The 20,229-nt window shown below is 39.7% G+C and overlaps 1 protein-coding gene across 2 annotated transcripts in view; it reads left to right on the top strand.

The window, feature by feature from the left end:
* PIP4K2A (phosphatidylinositol-5-phosphate 4-kinase type 2 alpha) overlaps positions 1-20,229 on the top strand; it is a 159,721-nt gene that overhangs the window by 79,535 nt on the left and 59,957 nt on the right. For both annotated transcript variants that reach the window (XM_037165501.2, XM_037165499.2), the window contains exons 2-3: positions 14,940-15,037; positions 17,060-17,156. In XM_037165501.2, coding sequence (XP_037021396.1) covers positions 14,940-15,037; positions 17,060-17,156 — 195 coding nt within the window. The remainder of the gene's footprint in view (positions 1-14,939; positions 15,038-17,059; positions 17,157-20,229) is intronic.

Here is a 20,229-nt window from a genome sequence, read left to right as displayed (position 1 = left end):
TTATATCAGTTAGCCAAAATGGATGGGAGCCCACATTTTAAATAGCTTCTCAATAACTTAATTGTTTTTGAACTGTTCTTGTCTTTTTAAATTAAATCACCAATGCTTTGGCCTCATAACATGGTCAGTAGAGAGAACACACCAGGAACTCCGCTCTCTGTGATCTCTGCCATATTCTTGTTAACTGGCACTTGTGTTTTTAGTATTAGCTTCAGTCAGTGCTTCCTTTTCAGGCATTCTTTTAAACAGGTGTCTGTTTTGTGAGGGTTAATTAAAACCAGATGTTAAAACCAGATGGTATGTTCTGTAAATCCACTCAGCTGGGCACGTGTGAGCTACAATCCATTGCAATTCACTGGATGTAGACAAATGCGTGGTGTTTCCACTGCCAGCTCCTCCAGGTTGAAGGGTTCCTAATATTTCTTCAGGTTATTTCCCTTACAGTGTGTAGCTCATGACTTTGATGTATGGACTGATGAGGCCATATGCCAACCCATTCCTCCAGCTTTTATGTACTTTGTGTAAGTTTCATATACAAATATATGAATGTATATTTTTTCTCTAAAACATAAATGGGAGCATATTGAACACATCTTACTTTTTTCACTTCACACTATTTCCTTCCATATTAGTACACAAATATATGTAACATTAATTTCACCTGGTCTTTACCCCTATATTTCTAGGTAATAGGCTTATACTGTTGTTTATATATGTCAGTTGCAGTATTATCTCTGGACTTTCTGTCAGGGTAGATGATGCTATAGCTCCCCCACTCCTTTTCATTTCTTCTTATTACTCCTTTCAGTTAAATAATGCACAGCTCTTGGTTAAAGTAATAGTTGGTGTTGACCTTACTATGTCTCAGTGACCTTGAGTACTTTGTGAAGTACTGAATTTGATAATTTAGTGTTGTGTGATGTTAAATATCACTGAACAAATGATAGATTTCTTTCAATACTTCTCCTTTGTATTAGGGACTTTCCTCACGTGTCTAGCGGTTCATTGCTACCCATTCAAATTTCATAATGAGATGCCAGAAAACAGACTGCAAGTTCTGGGAACTTGGGGTGGTGATGCTTGTTGACCCAGAGCTTTTAAGTGAGGGCAGTTGGGGAGTGGGGAAGCTTCTCTGTTGTTGCCTACTAGTGGAGTTTTTCTAGGGCCTTTTCTCCTGAGAGGAATCTTCCCGCAGAGGGGAGTGGCCACAGATGTGACTGCAGCAGAGCAGAGAGCAGGTACTGAGGTCCCCAAGGTGAGAGTGGAGATTTCCACACCTCCTGTGCCCCAGCCTAGCCCTCCTGTGTGCCTCTTGGGTTCAGTTCTGCAAAGAATCAATTCCCTATCTTCTGTGCGTGCAGTGGTTGGCAACAAGCAACACACTTCATGCTACCTGAACTCCAGGTGCTCGTTCTGCATGCATGAGAGCAAAGTGGCCACGGGCATTTAGGTGGCTATTTTCTCTCCTCTTTTATCAGTTAATAGTCCTCTATTTTTTCTATTTTAAAAAGTTTTTGAAATTTCTCCTCTTCTATTGTCTGCTTGCCTTTTTTCTTGCCACACTTTTTTCATCTCTAACTTCTTTTTTGTCATTTTAGCAGGGTTTCTGGAATGGAAGGAGACAAAAACGCATGGTCCAGTCATCACCTAAAACGGGTGTAGCTTTCCTTCCAGGAAAGCTACTGCATACTGGAAACCTTTCTCATACTGTTCTTTCTTGGGCAGTAGAACAAGCTGCCCCTCTGCCCTGTTTATGGAAGATAAATTCAAACCCTAACCAAATCAGGAATTCAATGCTTCCTTTTTTGGAATCTGAAAATAAGTCAACTATGAAGTTTACTGAAGAAATCTTTTTCTTTAAATGCTGAACTAGATGTGCCCAATCCCTTCTCTGTCACGTTGTGGATTTTGTTGATCATGTGTGAATGGTTGGTTTTCTAAGTGCATGGCTGTCTCTCATTGCGTTTTCCATGGATATGATTTTGTCTGGGCGTGTCAGTGAGACAGCTATTTTACGTACCAGCTCCTCCTCATCTTCTTCATAGCCAGCCAGGCCCACTCCCAGAAGGTGTAGGAGTTTGGGCCTTTTGCTAGAATTGCTGTCAGCCTGACATCTTCCAGTGTCTTCTGGGAGCCTCTCTTTCACAGTCCACTTGGGGCACTGCACTTTCAGGGTGTCCTCATCACTGGATGAATTTACAGATATTGGGATAATTTACAGGATATCGGGAAGTCTTCAATTATTTTGGCATGTTAGCTACCTGAATATCAAAAGTAAAATATGTTCATTTGAAATTTTCAAGATCAGTTTCTTATACTGCCATGTCAATGCCAGCTTTCATGGCCCCCAACCCCAGATGAATAAAGGTTGTATTCATTCAACCCCCCACTAAGTATTTGGTGTTTGGATGTCTTCAATTGCAAGTGTCAGAAACCTAACTTCCAGTAAGTCTAAAGGGTCGTTTGGTTTGTGTATCTGCAGAGGATGGCAGGAGATAGACCGACCTCAGGAGCCACTGAGTGCAGAGACTCAAATGGGTCCAGATGATGTCATCTCCACCATGTCTCTTGTTTCTTTTATCCTGACTTTCTGTGTGTCTGCCTCAATGCCCTTCTGGGGACAGGCTGAAGACATGGTTACAGGCAGCTGCAGACATACCCTCTCAGTTTAGCATCCCTTCTATGTCTATATGTTGACGTCAACAAAGGACCACAATCATGCAATGTCCTTGATTATAATATTGGAGTTGTGTCTTTGTGCAAGCCCTCCTGCACCCATATAAAGAAAACACCTCATGAGGTCATCTGTTGCTTCTAAAATTAAGAGAACTCTGTGGAAAGTTGTTTTGTGATTCATTGGTATTTGTAAGACCACTTCCCATGGGCCAGGCACTGGAGCCGAGTGGTGGCTGAAACCCTGCAATGAGCAAAGTCATCCAGCCCAAAGTTTATAGGTAAGACCTGTGCCCAGCTAGAGGGCGAATTCCCACTGCTGCTCAGCACCAGATGAGTGATACGAGGCTGAATGTCAGATCATCCTATTGTTCTCAATGAAGCCAGAAATCTAAATCTGTATGTAAATTTTCCCAAGGCTAAAAAAAAAGGTAATTAATTCAAGCATTTTCTAAATCACTGTCTGGGCCAAACAATACATCACTTGGCTTTTCTTATCTGCTTGAACTCATTTGAAAAAGTATAAAGCAAGATCCAGAAAGCTGAAGCAGTGTTTTCAAGGTTAGGCAATGATGAAGCGGTAGGACCAGGTTCTGTAATAAGTCTTCTGACTCCAAGCCTGTGGTCTTAGGAATGGACCACATTCACACTGTAAGATACCTTTTTCATGGGCAAAATTTTTCTTGAATTTTTAAAAGCCTGTCTTACCACTGTTATATAGCCTGTGAAATTTTGGCCTTGTTTCAAGTTTCATATCAGACTTTTTGGTTCATGAAAGGTAAAATTTTAACATGAGGTTGGCAGAGGGCCAGCCAGTGAGGAACACCCAGCAGAAGTTTGATTGAGTTTGCAGATACCATGTTGACAGATGGTCCATGGCAGGGTGTGTCTGTGTCATAAATTAAAGTAAGATTCTAAGCAAGAATTTAAAAATATATTTCTGATGGCATTTTAATTTTAGTCAAATAACCATTAATCAGAAGACTGACTTAATGATCCTTGTTCTACAGAAAAATCCCCTTAAGTGTAATAATTTGGGCTTTTTCATTTAATAGCTTCTGGAATGACAAACCTCTGTGCCTAGCTTTGTTTGGCTCATTAAAATAAAGCATTTATTGTCTAGACATTTGAAGGTAACTCACATTTCAAAAGAAGGCTTTAATTAAAATATACTTGCATCTTTGATTTTTGTGTTATCTTCAAACACAAAGGTATTAACTTAAAAAACAGTCTTAGAAAATGATTGATAATGGAGCAGTTGTATAATTGAGCTTTTGCCTGAAGACAAATAAAAACACATTTCACAATATTTTTACCTGCCCACTTTCCTACCTCTTTCTGCCTGCCCCTCCGAAACCTCAGAACTTTCAGACTGCTCTTCAATTTGCGGTCTCAGTTGTCATGAGAGCCTTACCGTTCCAAGTGCAGGCACATGATTGAGTCATAGTGAGCCTTGACTTTTTAAAATTATTTCAACCTATATTCATTACAATATTATAAATTTCCAAGTGAGAACAAGTTAATTTTTTCAAAACATGGAAGAAGGAATTGCAAATAGGTATCAAATACATGGTAAAAATCAGATTTAAAAAATTAGATACTCTTTCCCACTACCTCCACTGCTTTCAAACTTGGTAAGAAAATTAGGAGAAAAAAGTAGGAGAAACTGGTGCCTTTATGCTATTCTTTGTTCTAAGGGCAGTATAGTTTTTATGGCAATATAAAATATGAACTTTGGTATGTAAATCAGGGGCATTATCCTGTTTTACAGTAAAACAACAGTATTACAAGAATTTTTTAGACTTCTAATAGGTATTTGGAATGCAGTGGTTATAGCTATTGCACCCAATTTGTACAGTCTGTGGACACCAGCAGTCTACCTAACTTGTTGAAGTTTCTTATTATAACCCTTAAAGTTTTTACGTCTGTTTCCCTGCTCCTCCTCCAGCTCCCACTCCTCACCCTCTCCAGAAATAGTGCAGATGTCTCTGGAGAAGACCAGAGAGAAGGACATGTACAATCTTAACTATAGATTCTTGGTCACAGTATGGAAAATATTTTCTTAGAAATGCACCTGAGGTCATTTTGTATACCTCTGGGGAACATAAGTGGAAAGTTTAATTCACATTTAAATGGCCCCTGCTGTTTGTGCAAAGGTGACAGAAGGTTTCAGAATTTCTAGGCTGTGATTCCTTTCAGTAGGTCTGGAATACCCTCACTCTCATCTCCTACTAGTAATTTTAGTTTTCTAATTATTCACTTCCTAAAGCCAATGAACTCTAGAGCAGAAATGTTCAAAGAAAGTTAGGCAGTAGAAATCCTTCTGTGCTCATCAACCATAGAATCCACAAAGAAATTTTGCTTTTTAGGATGAATCCAGTAAGTGAAAAGTATCTATTTTTAGACACTGGGATACGGAGGAGGAAAAGGATTTTTAATATTAATGGTGAATTTATCTCACTTGTTTATTGTAAACTCAGGATCCTTTTGCAGAAGCCAGAAGCAATTGAAAACTTGTAAAGTTTGGGGAATCTAATATGACATATTTTATTATTTGATTTCCCTAAGAAATTAATTAAAGTAATACCCAAAATAATGGTCATGTCAAGTTAGGCATTACAACTTTTTCCTCGTTGTGTCCTTATTGGTCATGAGTCGTTGTTTATCTAGCCCAGGTCTGTCATTCTACAGTCTGCCGACTTTTAAAAAATCATTGAATTGTTTAAAATATACACCCATATTAAAGTGGTAGGAATGTTGTTTGGGGGATAAAGTAAGCTCTCTTCAGTCTGCATCTTGAGATTTTTGAGGAGGGATAAATGGATCTTTTAAGATCAGTCCCACTCTTGCCATCTTCTGTCTTGTCCCAACCCCAGGTGTAGAAGGTACCAGGAAACCACTTCCTCCTGCCCACTCTCATTCAGCCTCTATACCCAGCAGCGCACCCTGCTGGATGCCTCCTATTTCATTTCCCTATGGCATAATTTGTAGTGTATTGTGTATTCTAATTAGATTAAGTATCTCAGTGTCAGTACATTTGAGAAGTTGTTTGTTTGTTTGTTTTTGAGGGGGGCGTTCGTTTTTGTGTATGCTTGGCTGAATGAAAACCAGTTACTAATTATGTGTCAGTCTGGGGCTGTTAATATATCTGAATTAATCAAGCACTGTTAATAATGCCTCACAGTTTGTGAACATGTGCTTTATTTGACTTAAAATTATAAAATTAACGAAAATTCTTTTACTGTTTCACTGTGAAATGGCTTTGTGGGTATCTTGGGATGTCTTAATTTCAGAACCATTACCAACTGGTTCTCGCTTATTTATTCCTTGTCCAGTAGCTATTTATTATGCCCATTTTTGCAGCTTAATTGCAAACTTTGTTTTCTTGCCAGTGTGAATTCAGTGTTACATCTGCAGATCTGGTAGAAAAAACCACATGTTTTACAGTGTTGGAGGTAACTTGAGTGGGATAGAAATATGATTGTTTTGCTGAAGAGAGGACTTAAGACACCTTTTCTGAGTTGAACCATAAAATATACTGTACTGTGTGTGAATCATATTTTTCGTGAAGGAAAACTCAGTTTGCTTTACTAAATAATTGTTTTGGAAATCGATTTTGTATCCTTTAAGCATACTGTTTGTGATTCATTATGATTTAATAAACTTAGCCCTGGTTGGTGTGGCTCAGTGGATTGAGCACCAGCCTGTGAACCAAAGGGTCACCAGTTCAATCCGCAGTCTGGGCAGGTTCCTGGGTTGTGGGCCAGGTCCCCAGTGGGAGTGGTGTGTGAGAGGCAAACTCACACTGATGTTTCTCTCCCTCTCTCCTTTCCTTCCCCTCGCTCTAAAAATAAGTAAATAAATGAAAATCTTAAAAGACAAATAAAATTAAAATATTTAATAAACATTTGAGAAACATTTATTTTCCCTTTTTTTGAAATGACAGGGAATGCCAGAAAAATAACTTTTCAGCAATAATGGTCTTCATAACTGATATAACTGTAGTAGATCATAGTGCTTCTTCAATTAAACATGTATTTAATCATTTATTTTAAACACCTAGGTAATTATTCCTCTTTCAAAATAGGAATCCTATAGAAGTTTGTTTTTTTTAATACAGTGAAGCCTTAAATTTCAGGTGGATATCTTACTAAGTTGCTATGCATTTTACCTCACAGGCTTTAAGACGTTCCAAATGAGCTTAGGGGTCAGCCAGTGCTGCCCCCTGAATTTTATACTGGAGGAAACTCAAGTGAGTTGCCTGACTGAGGAAGGCTTAGTCTGAATTAGTTTACCTAATCTCACCGAACTTCAATTTCCTTATCTGGAAAATGCAAATAGTAGTTCCTACTCCAGTTGTTTATAAAGATCAGATAAGATACTATGTCCAAGGTGTTTAATATGTATGCTTAGCAGGTGTTCACCAGTTGCAGCAGTAAGCTTGGTGGCAAGTTTTGATGCAGCGAAGGCCAAGCTGAACCTAGACTAGATCCCAATGGCGCTCCCCATCCTCCTCCCCTCACCGCCCGCACAGTCGGCCAACATTTCCCCTCTACCCACACTCTCCCTGCTCCTCTGTCCCCCAGCTCTTGAACAGTCAGTAACATTTGAGCACTTTGTAGTGAACCTTTTCGTCACCCTCCCTGCCCCTCTTTGCCTTCGTGTCTATTGATGTTGACAACAAAGCTTCTTTATTTTGTATCCTGTGTGGGGCCCCCATGCCGTCCACATCAGCGCCAGCGGCAGCAGAAAGGCAGAGCTAGTTCACACTTGTATGTTTTGGGGGTGACCAGTGCTGTTGAAACAGAAGTAAGAGACCCTTCTCAGGGCACTGGGAGACCCAGCCCACAGCCTCTCAGGATGAGGGTATTTACGGTATTTTTATAATCATGAACTCTATAGAACTGTGAATACTACTGTCAGCACAAATAGGAAATGAAAAACTATAGCCAAAGTGGCTTGACAACTAGTCCTTCACAAGTATAAAGTGGTCTCACACTTTTGTTGGGAGAGTTTATTAAATATTTGTATCCTAAAGGAAGCTTAAGTGTAGTTTTAACAGTTTATTAATTAACCTAATGAAATTTTAATAGACTCCAAAAGCACTTTTACTTTGTAAGTTAAAAACTACTTGGATTTCATAATATGTGCTTATTTCTGTGAGGTGTGTATATGCTATTTTCCCCCTCAAAATAGTAATGGTTAACAAATTGTTTTGTGTCCTTTTAGGAATATTATATAGCATATATAAATATAATTATATATGAGTGTTTTCTATGTAAGTATAAAGAAAGTGTAAATGCTTTGTTAGTGTGATGGTAAATTATTATTAGTTTAGCTGCCAGTTTCGAGGTGGGCTATTTAGAATGACTGGGCTAGGTAGAATGCCAGACTAATAAATTAAAAGTTTCTTAAACCGAAGACTTTGAAACCCAAGAAATTTGTCCTGAAAGCAGCAATTTCACAACCTATAGTCCTATGTAGAATATAGAAATTAACAAATAGGATTAACTGACCCTTATTCAATATGATCAGTCATTGTCATTACCTGTATCACTCATGAATGTGAACTACAGGCAGGGATATATTTCAGTTTGTGTGATATCAGAGTAATAGGCTAAAGGAGAGACTTATTCAGCAAGGTAAAGGGTCCTGCAGTTTCTGGGCAGTTACTGCTATAATTAATATTTTGGTAAAATTGATAAATTGAATACAATAAAATAAAACATTTGTAGGAAATATAGCATAAGGTCTCACGGGTACATTATTGAACAATATTTTTTACTAACTAAAAAATATTTTACCATTTTTAAGTGGTAAGTCCTCTGGTGGATGAAGTGTTCATTCATGGGTCTTTAAGTCTAACTACTCACCTGACCAGGAGGTTTAGGGGAGGAATATTTTGGGGAAAAGAGAAAGCCAAAGGAAACATGAAGCCATTGTAAATGAAAGGCAAACTGGAAAATGCCCATAAACTAGCTAATATAACTTAGTGCCAAGTGACTGCTCAATGATAGCAGTATAGATAGATATACCAGGCTACATTATAGTCTGCAAAATGACAGAGAAGATGGTAGGATCTCTGTAATTCTCCTAATTTTATCATTTTATGATTCTTCATAAACCAAAGTGGAAATGTAATCATCTTTGATTTCTGATCTTTTCTGTAGTAATGGAGGCCAAACATTCTCTACTTCCTGGGGTATTCTGATTTGTAACTATGGGACTCACAGAAATAACTAAACCTGCGCCTTTTCCAGACATTTGAATGAAACACGGGCCACATTTCTCGCTCTGTTGGTCAAAAGTCACATCAGCTTCACCCCTCCCAGAAGCCCTTGCTCAGGCCTGTTGCAATGGGCTCCTTGCTAAGTTCCTGTGGCATTTACTGTCTAGACACGAGCATTTCTTTTCTGCTGCTTTGTATTTTGTTCTGTGTATCTGCCGCCTCATCAACTACAGGGGAAAACTCTTTACAGTCAGGGGTAGTGTTTTACATTGACTTTCCATTTCCAACTGATTTTCCTGGAATTCATCTTTATGGCACATTTCTTGTCCTCTTTCTGGCACACTCACCTAGCAAAAACCTCAAACCTGACCCCAGCCACCCTTGCCTCCGCACCTGCACCCTGAGGCTGACTCTGCTGGAATGTCACTCCACAAGTTTGCTTGGCTCCCTATAAATTAACCATCCCAGCTCTGCCCAAAAGCCCAGCCCTATTTCTTCCAACTTGTTCTCCCACATTCTTTAGTCATTTTCTCCACATTCTCACTAAGCTTCTGAACCCCCTAGCCTGCCTCCCACTCCTAGCACATAGCCACAGCTCTCACTTCCAGAGAAAAGTAGAGCTAGTAGAGAGAACTCCTGTCTTCCTCCAGCCAGATTCTGCCCCTAGAGCCATTTCATTCATGTATGCTCGGATCCCCTCCTCTCCGACAGTCTCAGGAAGGGCCATGGAAGTAAAAGCCATTTTCTCTCAGGCCCTTCCTCTATTCCCCATCTTCTTCCTCTTTCTCCTCTTCTTCACATCCAGAATTCTTAAAAACTAGCCAGATTCAGTGTCTGCATTCTCTTACCTCACTGCTCTGCTCAAATGATTCTAGCCTGGTTCCATTGCTCTGCTCCTTCAAACCCCTCATGCCAGGCTCACCAAAGACCTCCATGTTGTTTGGTCCAGCAGACATTCCCATTTGTCTTCTGAGAAATATTAAATGCTGTTCATCCCATCTTGTTCTTGAGTGCCTTCATATCTAACTCATAGTTCCTCCCTTTCTCTTTTGCAGGACCATCCTCCTCTTCCATCTGTTAATGGATTGATGTTCTTTCACGACAGCTTCCAGGTCTTCCTACCCTCTCATTCTGTCCACTCTCCAAGTTACCTCATTCACTCCTGAGGAAGAACTAATGTCTTATACACAGATACATAAAATCTTACCTCCTGCCCCTGCTGCCCCTGGGAACTAAGATCCACATGTCCGCCTTCCTTCTTGGCATCAACACTTACGATGTCTCAGGAGCACATCCAATTTAACAAGTTCAAAACTGAACTCTTCTTTGAAAATGCTCTACCTCTAAATGGAATCACAGTCTTTCCCATCACACAGCCTGTGTTTTACCACCTCTGTATCTCTGGAATCTACTTTCTTAATCTCACTGCCTCCACTCTTTCCCAGGCTACCATCCTTTCATGGAGTCCCCAGTAGCCTCTTCCAGTTCTCTTAGGCATACTGTTCAGCTCCAACCCATCATGTGGCCTCCCTACCACATTAATCTTTCATTTCTCCAGTCATCTGTGCCTCCTCCTGCCACAGGGCCTTCGTACCTGTGACCCTACTTCCTGGCACCCTTCTCCGCCGCCTTCTGCTCCAGTCCAGCCAGCCCCACCTTCAGTCATCACTGCCCTGGTCCATGCCTGCCACGCTTGCCCACATCCTGAAGTCCTTCTGCCCTGCCCTGACACCTGCTCTGACACTGTCACTGTTGAAATGTTACATTTGTGCAGTTCTTCAATCAACATGTGTGCCCCTTCAGACTGTAAGCAGCCTGAGGGTGAACACTGGCATTTGGGCAGGGCCCAACGCAGAGTGGACGCCCACACATTGTACTCATGCAAGGAATCGATATGGAAAATGCTCAGATTTACACATTCCATCTTGACGGAAAGGTTTTCCTAATTTTTCCCACAAAACATTTTTCAGAGCAGGAAGTATAAGGCAAGAAGAATTTTTAAAATATCTCTTTTCCTACTTCCAAATTGGATTTTGCTTTCTCAGTAATCACTTGAAGTATAGCTATAGTAGAGGAAATCATTTATTATACTCTGTGTAATTTAGTGAAAGCAATATAGAATTCATTACTCCTTAATTTTCCTTGCCACCCTATAAACTCCTTTTGTTTTTATTTGCCCTTTTATTTTCACAAAATATTGAAAAATTGATTGTCATCAACTTCATTCTAATTGTGGTTATTCTCGCAGGACTTGGCTTTTAGTTCTGATTCTCTCTTTTTAAAAACTTTGATATTCCAATACCAGTATAAAGATATATGTTTTTCACAAATATACTCTGAGAATTATTCAGTAATATAACATACTTGAGTAAACTGAATGAGAGACATTAGTCTCTCAGTATCTCATTCAGTAAACTGAATGATTCTAAATTAGTAGTCTCTCATTCAGTAAACTGAATGATTCTAAATTAGTCTAGAGTTTTGTTAAGTAGGAGTTTCATTCATTTTTACTCACCATAACATGAAGGAGATTTTAGTTAATACTGAACAGGCTAAATGTGATGTCTGGTTAAGTTATTACAAGAACTTGAGAGGAAGAGAATTATAGTTTGGTCTTGCACAAATACAGTTGATACAGAGTTATCTCAGGAAAACCACTTGTGTGGAAAGATGATATAAATCATCAGTTAAAGATTAACTGGTGGTTGCAGTTAAGGTTGTTTGGAATGTTATAAAGTGGCTATAGGTTATAATCCATTACAATGTATTTTAAGATATTGTTCTGATTATTTTATTCCATAATCAGATGATATCATCTGCTGTTTCAAGCATCTGCCCTGTTTACATGTTTGCTTCCCAAACTGTGCCCAGGTGCCCTACAGCATCGAAGCAAATTCAGTAGGAGTGCCACAGGATGTTTTAAAATTTCAAGGGCAGCATTGGAATACTCAGTATCTGTAGGACACCATGCAACCTACTACCTTGAGGGAGTTCACAATTTCAACTTAGATGGTACTACTCTCCTTTAAATGACGTGATATCCTAGGGAAGCTGGATGGATTCCCAACAGCTCTGTAAAAGCGGGAGTAACCATGAAAGTCAAAGTGGATCAGAGAATGAGGGTGGTTTGATTGTAAGGTCTGAGTGTTTGTGCAGTACCCAACACAACCTAATTATATACTAATTAGTATGTATGTTAATTATTTTATTAAAGTATTAATATAATATTTATTTTCTAAAATATGCCTGGTAGTTTGTATATATGTTTTTCTGTTTGTCATAGTTTTAAAAAATATTATTGAACTACTTAATTTTTAGAACAGGCAATTCTTTAACATGATTCAAAAATCAAAAACATGAAAATGAACACAGTGAGAAGTGCCTCATCTGGGTTGATGGTAGCTCCATGCTTGTAATTGTTACGGCCAAAGCCTCTGAGTAGGTCTTCGCTTCTTTGTCTTTCTCACACCCCACGTTCAGAACTACAGAAAGCCATGTTGGCTGTACTTTCAAAATATATCCAGAATCCGATTCCTTGTTCCTAGCCACACTGTGGTCACCCAGGTCAAAACAGGCTATTGCTACGGTTCCTCATAAATGTACTTGTGCCTCCCCCACTCCACCCCCATTTCACTCTTCCTGGGAATTTTTTGAAACCCTAAGTTAAGTGATAATCACTGTAGCACCCAGAGTGGAATAAAAACACTATGGCTTTTATTCTACCGCACAGCGTGGAACAAACGCCAGTCTTTTCAGTGATCTGCGGAGCCATATAGGACCCACGTGCCTTTACTTCTCTGATCTTAGCTGTTACTATTCCACATGTATTCTGCTACAGCCACACTGGTTTCCTCTTCCCAAGTATACCGGACACACCCCTGCCACAGGGCCTGCGCAGTAGGATGCTAATCCTGTGTCTTTCAAACTTTGGCCCACTCCGACCTACTCTTTTTAATGTATCAGTGACCCCCATCTGTGTTCTGATAAGCTCTTTTGTCCTGCTCTTTTTCCTTTTTTTCCCATAGCTTTCTAACATAGTAGCTAATTTTCTGCCCACATTGTAATTTACTAAGTTTATTTTATTTTCTGACTCTCCCACTACAGTGTAAGCTCTCCAAAGCAACTAGAATAACTTGGCAGTAATAGGTGCAGTGAATACTGAATGAATAATGTACAATATGTGGTTTAAGAATGTACATCATTCTTAATTTTTTGTCAGTTTGAATTACGAATCAAAGTATATCCAAATCTTTCTCTGAAATGATGGATTGTCCATTCTCCCTAACATCTGAACAACTTTTGCTCTATACTTTCAGGCTAATTAAGTACTTATAAAATATGAATCTTATCTTTCTGGCTAATTGAACCTTTTAGCATTGCGTACAGACCTTATTTATCCTTAACAATGCTTTTATGTTAAAGTTATTATTTTATTTATTATCAGTAAAGTTAAGCCAGCTCTTCAATAATTTTTAGTACTATGTAACATATTTTTTTTGTTCTTGCTTAACTTTTGTTCCTTTTTGAGTTATGCTTCAGGTATGTCCCTTGCATATAGCTTATAGTTGTTGTTTTTTTTAATTTAAGTTATTTTATTGTTCAATTACAGTTGTCCATATTTTTAATTTATTTTGATATCTTCTATTTTAACTGCTAGTCTATTTGTGCCTATTGCGATTATGTACAGATCCATATTTGTTTCTGTCATTTACTTTCTATTTGTCCCACTTTTGCAGTGCTTATTTTTTCTTACTTATTTTTTAAAAAATAATTTTATGCCCTGGCTGGTGTAGCTCAGTGGATTGAGCGCGGGCCTGCGAACCAGACAATCGCGGTTCGATTCCCAGTCAGAGTACATGCCAGGGTTGCAGGCAGGTTCCCTGCAGGCCAGTTCCCAGCAGGGGACGCACGAGAGGCAACCATACATTGATGTTTCTCTCCCTCACTCCTTCCCTTCCCCTCTAAAGATAAATAAATAAAATCTTAAAAAAAAATAATTTTATTTGTGTTCTCTTCTGCTAGCGTGAAGCTTATCTACTCTGTTTTTGTTCTTTTAATGTTTGTCTTTAAAAATTTTACTTAATACTTAGTCTAAAGTTAACAGCTTAGCTCTCCTCCTGAGCAATACATGAACAATACACCTCTGACTGCTGCTTCCCAGCTGACATGCTGTGGATACACAGTGTTTGTATCCGCCCCTTTTGTTTACCTGTGTTTTATCTATGTATTTACCTAGTTATCCTCACTGATTCTCTTTGTATTGCAGCTTTTCCACTCGCATTTAACTTTTTTTCTGAAGTATATCCTTAAACTCTAAATAATATGCTTTAAATCTTATAAGTTTCTTTAAATTCTATTGTAGGTTAAGTTCTCTGTTTTTCTGTATTTGAAAAAGCCTTTATTTTGCTCTTATTTTTTTTTTGGAAACTAGTTTTGATGGATACACATACACTATCTATTGATTATCTCTCTTATCATCTACCTATCTATATTTGACCCGTATTTTTTCCAACACCAGAAAACAATGAACTGAATTGTCTGTCTGTCTCCTGGAGATAGACAGCATCAGCTCCCACAGGTTAAAGTCTTGGTCCCATAAGACTGCTCCCTCTTCAGAGGTCAGTTGGAAGTCCAAGTTGCTGCTTGTGCTTCTTACTGACTGGCTATAAATTGGATGTTCCTAACATTGTCTTCTCAGATCAATTGATTTGCCAGCACAGCTCCTGGAGAACATGTACTTATATTGACCAGCTTGTTATAAAGAATCCAGATGAAGAGGTACTTAAAACAGGGCCCAAATGGGTCCAGAGTGCAAGAGCTTCTGTGCCCCTGGCACTGGGGTGCACCGCTCTCCTGGCATGTAGATGCCCTGACCAACCAGGAGGCTCATAAGCTCTTGTTCAAAAGATTTTATAGTGCTTAATCTACTCCAGTCCCCCACTTCCTCATCCCAGAGGTTCGTGGGTGGGGCTGAAAGTTTCAAGCCCTTCCCACCTAGATAGTAATAATCTGTGCCATTTATTTTATATTTTTCTAGATCAATGAACTGAGCCATGTTCAAATCCCTGTTATGTTGATGCCAGATGACTTCAAAGCCTATTCAAAGATAAAGGTGGACAATCACCTTTTTAACAAGTAAGTGGAAGTACAACTTTTTCTAGAACTGATGTGGCTGCCAGGAGTATAATTTTTGTGAATTTCTATAATCACATTATTTTTCAATGGGTAGGTGCAAAGTTTTGCTGAGGAAGTTAATCCTGCGATAAACATAACCATCTGTCATTTTCAGAAAAGCAACAGCAGGCCCTCTTGGGTAATATCCTTTTGCCATATGGCATATTGTTTTCTATGAATATCTTATACGTTAAAAGTGATATTCTCATGAAAATTTAGATGTTTCAAGCTGTAAATTGCTTGGATTTTTTTAGCAGTTATGGACCTCAGTTATCTTACATAAAATTCTCATAATGATTACAAACAGAAGTGATAACTTCGTAAAACAATAAAAAACTAAGGTGTATTTTTATAAAACATAATTGGGTGCCATGTTGGGCATTGAGACTAGTTCTCCTTCATTGGAATGTCACCTTAGGTGTCACCAGGAGCCCTTTACATGTTAAACTGTCTCCTGGGAGCTGGAGATTCCAGGATGCATAAGAAAGGGCCCTGCCCTCAAGGGGCTCATGGTCAGGCGGGTGGTTGAAAACTGATACGTACACAAATTACTATAATTTGGTGTGCATAGTGCCTCAACAGAGGGGGGCGGTGTGTGAACACAAAGGAGGAAGTGATTCTCAATGAGTAGGATGAACCTCAAGTCCTAATCAAAGAATTAACTCTGAAATTTCTTAATGGGGCCATTGGTCTAATGCGAAACTCGTGTGTTAAATCTCCTCATAATACTGCATTGCAGGGGTGTCCAACCCATGCCCCACTGGCCGCATGCGGCCCAGGATGGCTATGAGTGTGGCCCAATGTAAAATAATGAATTTACTTAAAACCTTTCTTTTTGCTTATTAGTTTTCATTAATGTCTGTGTATTTAATGTGTGGCCCCAAATAATTCTTCCATTGTGTCCTGGAGACGCCAAAATGTTGGACACCCTGGTAGAGGCTGACCATTTGAGGGGATCTTTTCTATGTGAATTTAGGTTGTGGTATTTATATAAAATATATTACAATAGGTCACTCAGGGAGTGAGAGCAGTCTTGTTTTGTGAGCTTCTATCCACCTGTACAATAACCAAGGGTGAGTGTGGGGAGCGCTGTTTGTGGCTCACTCTGATGCCCTTCCCAAGTATCCACAGTCTCCGCCATTTTCCTCAGCATGGCCCTTCCCTTTGCACCTCTTCCTTGAGGAAGCAGCTGTAGCATGTAGTCAGGATTAAAAGATCACATAAGCCAACTGTTCCTAGATAATGAGAGACATAAATGTTATCAGTCTGGCCCTTCTGTTCCCTGGATCTTGTGGTTTGTACATTTGGCCCTTGAACAACATGAGTTTAAACTGCATGGGTCCGCTTTTACACAGACTGTTTTTTTTAAAGATTTTATTTATTTATTTTTAGAGAGAGGGTAAGGGAGGGAGAAAGAGAGGGAGAGAAACATCAATATGTAGTTGCCTTTTGTGCGCCCCCTAGCAGGGACCTGGCCCCAACCCAGGCATGTGTCCTGACTGGGAATTGAACCAGCAACTCTTTGGTTCACAGTCTGACATTCAATTCACTGATCCACACCAGCCAGGGCAGATTTTTAAAAGAAATGTGTACGTGTACTTTTTCTTCCTTATAATTTTTAATAACATTTTCTTTTCTGTAGCTTATTTCATTATAACAATACAGTATGTAATAGATATAACACAAAATATGTTTGAACTGTCTGATTATGTTGTTGGTAAGGCTTCCAGTCAACCGTAGGCTGTTAGTTAAGTTTGGGGGGAGTCAAGAGTTATGGCTTCATTTTCATTTGTAAGGGGAGGTCAGCACCCCTAACCCCCGTGTTGTTCAAGGGCCCACTGCAGTTGTTATATGAAGTACCCCTGTGCCTTACATGGGTAGGGAACTCCAGGCACTTCTTTGGCTACTCACAGAACTAGATAGTGGGAGATGCAACTGGTCAACTCTGTATATTTGAGCTTTATTCCACAATATCTGTTTCAGAGAAAACATGCCGAGCCATTTCAAGTTTAAGGAATACTGCCCAATGGTTTTCCGAAACCTGCGGGAGAGGTTTGGCATTGACGATCAGGATTTCCAGGTGAGTTGCCTCTGTGACACTTGCTTCAAATGGGCTTCATTGTTCCATACTGTATAAAATAGGACTTACACTTTTGTTGTTACAGGTAATTATGTAATAGAAATTGTTATTTTATATGTTAATTTTTTTTTTCTGAAATAAAAGGTTCTTTCAGTTAGGGACCCTTACATAATATAATTTCACTAGTCAGTAGGAAAAGAAATGATTCTTTGAGAAGGCATGTGAGAGTTTTATATAATGCTCTCAAGTCCAGGTGAAGGTCCTTTTGATTCCTTCCATCAAATGTGTCACCAGCCTATTCAGATGTGTATGTGTGTGGTTTGACTTAGCATTTCCTGTATTTGTAGAGGCCACTTAGGAATCGTAGAAGTTTATTCTTGTTTTTGCCGACTTGCTGCTTTCCAGTTGGCTCACACTGACTCTTGCCCACAGCGTTTGTGTCAGAGGCCACACTTTCTGCACTGCAGTGTATCGTGGCAGTGGCGGCAACCCTGTTGTCACCACCAGGGGCCCCCCAGTTCCTGGCACAGTCCCATGGAGCACTGCCCTCTTGCTCTTGGGACCCCGCCACGGACAAATGCACATTGTTGCTTTTCTCCCTATATTTACCTGGTTTTCAAGTTTACTTTTAAACTTGAGATCACGGTGCCATCATATATGCTGATCCACGATCATCATGTTGCTTTTCTCCCTATATTTACCTGGTTTTCAAGTTTACTTTTAAACTTGAGATCACGGTGCCATCATATATGCTGATCCACGATCATCATCCTACGAAGTGACCTGACACTGGTTACCTAATATTTATATAGCCAGTCAGATTCAGAAAAATCAATGTTTTTATTTTGAGAAGAAGTCCATGTTATGAGATGCAAGGACTACGTTCTGATTTTTCAGGACTGTCTAGTCATTTTACTGTGAGAGTACTGACTTGCCTTAAATCCTTTAACTCCAGCAGACACTTTCTCTCTTTTGCCTTAAATGGAAAAGCTTAACTCATCCTTCAGCAAGTGCCATACTGCCACCCTGGATGACCTTACAAGTTGAATATTAGCACAGCTTACCCTATATTTTCCCTTCAAGTTTAGTGTCTCTAAGGTGATTTGAGCTTAGTTAGTACACTTTCCTAAAGATCTGTGGCCTCCCCACCCTTCTCTGCCTACCCCATTGTTAGAATTTTTCAAGAATTTCCCACATGTTCCCTCAGGCCCAAGAAGCTTTCCCCTGGCCATGTTTTGAAAAAGCAGCACTGTGGCCACAGGTGACATTCCTTCCTCTGCAGACTGGGGCTGGGTGTCCACCAAGGTCCAGGTTCTGAGCGGAGGCTTGGGTGCATCCCCGCAAGGGCTGAGAGGGGGTGTGACAGGGAGGATGTGGGCACTTGGTTTACTTTTAAAAACTGCGGTGGAGCTAACAGCGCTGAGGTTTGACCTTCTTGTGTTAGAGAGAAAGAACTTAGATCAAACTTAGACTTGAAATTTACTATTGAAAAAATAAGTTGCTTTTAAAGAATAAAATTGTAATAGTAAAAAGGATTGGTATAAAATAAAAAGGAATAATTGCACATTATTTTAGAACTGTTATTACATTTAAAGAGGCCATATGAAAATAAGTACTTTAAAAAGGGGTGATCAGCAGATAACTAAAATTTCCTGTGGTTGACTCTCTCATGCTAAATTACTCAAGTGTGTTCCTCCCTTTGTCCCCTCCTTTTTTTCTTTATAAATAAAAGAGTCACACTGGCATTTCATGGAAACTGACTTTGAGGACCTAAGCAATAAGATCTTGTTAGATTCCTCAATTCATTACTAAAACGAAATCCTTATATTTCTTCTCCTAATCAGCCCTGTTCAGTGAGATCTAAAATGGGCCATTACATCCTGAGTTCTGCACTACAGCAGATAAAAGTCATTTTTAAAATTTCCTATAATGACTAGTATAGTTGCTGAAATACTAAGGCATGAGCGATTTTCCTTCTCTTCCAAAGCCATGTAAGTTGATATTTAAGTAAGTGCAAATTGCTAAGTACAAACTTTGAAGGCAAATTAGGCAATTGGAGGATGATTCGCACTAACTAATTGGTGAGTGTTTTGAGCTCTTAGCATGAGAGCTCAGACAGGAGAGCCAGTGTGAACATAATGAATCATTTGAACGCTGCTCCCTTTCCCCAGCCGTGCCTGGTGCTTTTGGCATTTAAATTGCTGCTTTCTCTTTGACAACTGTATTTTTATTAAGAAAAAAAAGGAGGGTGTTCAAAGTAACTTTAGTAAACCAGAGGCATACTGGTTTCCCTCCCAGTCTCATGTTCCCTTCCCAATATCTGTACCGCTTACAAAGTTGTCAGCAGGGGCGATACCCCTTAGTTTAAACCAAAGACAAGATCATAAATGTGGGGCTCAACACCCTTTGTCAGCTACTTGGTTGGTAAAAAAGAGGAAGTTGTGCCAACACTGGCTGTGGCTTTGTGTCTCAAGGGCCCCTGCACAGTGCAGGGGTGAAGGCGGAAGTGGTGTGGTCCTGTGAAGGCCACAGTGGGACTAGGCTGGGATCAGAGGGGCCTGTCATCCTAGCTGTTTGGCACTTTGACTCACCAGTGGCCAGATACTTCATTCAGCAGGGCCAGAACTAGTAACAGGTATCAGTTGACACATGTAGTACCCCCAAAATGATTTGAAAAGTGGGGTCAGTAACCTGGGGTCTCGTCACCTATTGGAGGCACTGCATGACTTGCCAACAGGGACCAGGCCTCATGCTGCTTTTGACTTGCTGTATTTATTTTTCTGAAGTGCTTGAATGTAGCAGCTTTAAATCAAGTGGCCACAAGGAGCTCCATTGTGTGGTTCATTTAGTATTCAAACCTTCGTATTAAGGCCAATGAATAAATGGTGTTGACCTGCCTTGTGCGTGTGGATGGATGGCTTCTTCCTGCACCTGAAAAAAGTCATTATTGATCACTCAGAACATAGTTCAATAATTAGCCTACCTTATTGACTTCTGGCAATGAACTTAAAGGAATTGGAAAGCGTTCCTGCTGTCCCATAAACATTCGTATCTTTTCTCTGGTTTTGATCCC

This window comes from Artibeus jamaicensis, unplaced genomic scaffold (assembly GCF_021234435.1).
Source record: "Artibeus jamaicensis isolate MK-2021 breed Jamaican fruit bat unplaced genomic scaffold, CSHL_Jam_final contig_867, whole genome shotgun sequence".
Lineage (NCBI taxonomy): Eukaryota > Metazoa > Chordata > Mammalia > Chiroptera > Phyllostomidae > Artibeus > Artibeus jamaicensis.
This window is presented reverse-complemented; position numbering and strand designations above follow the sequence as displayed.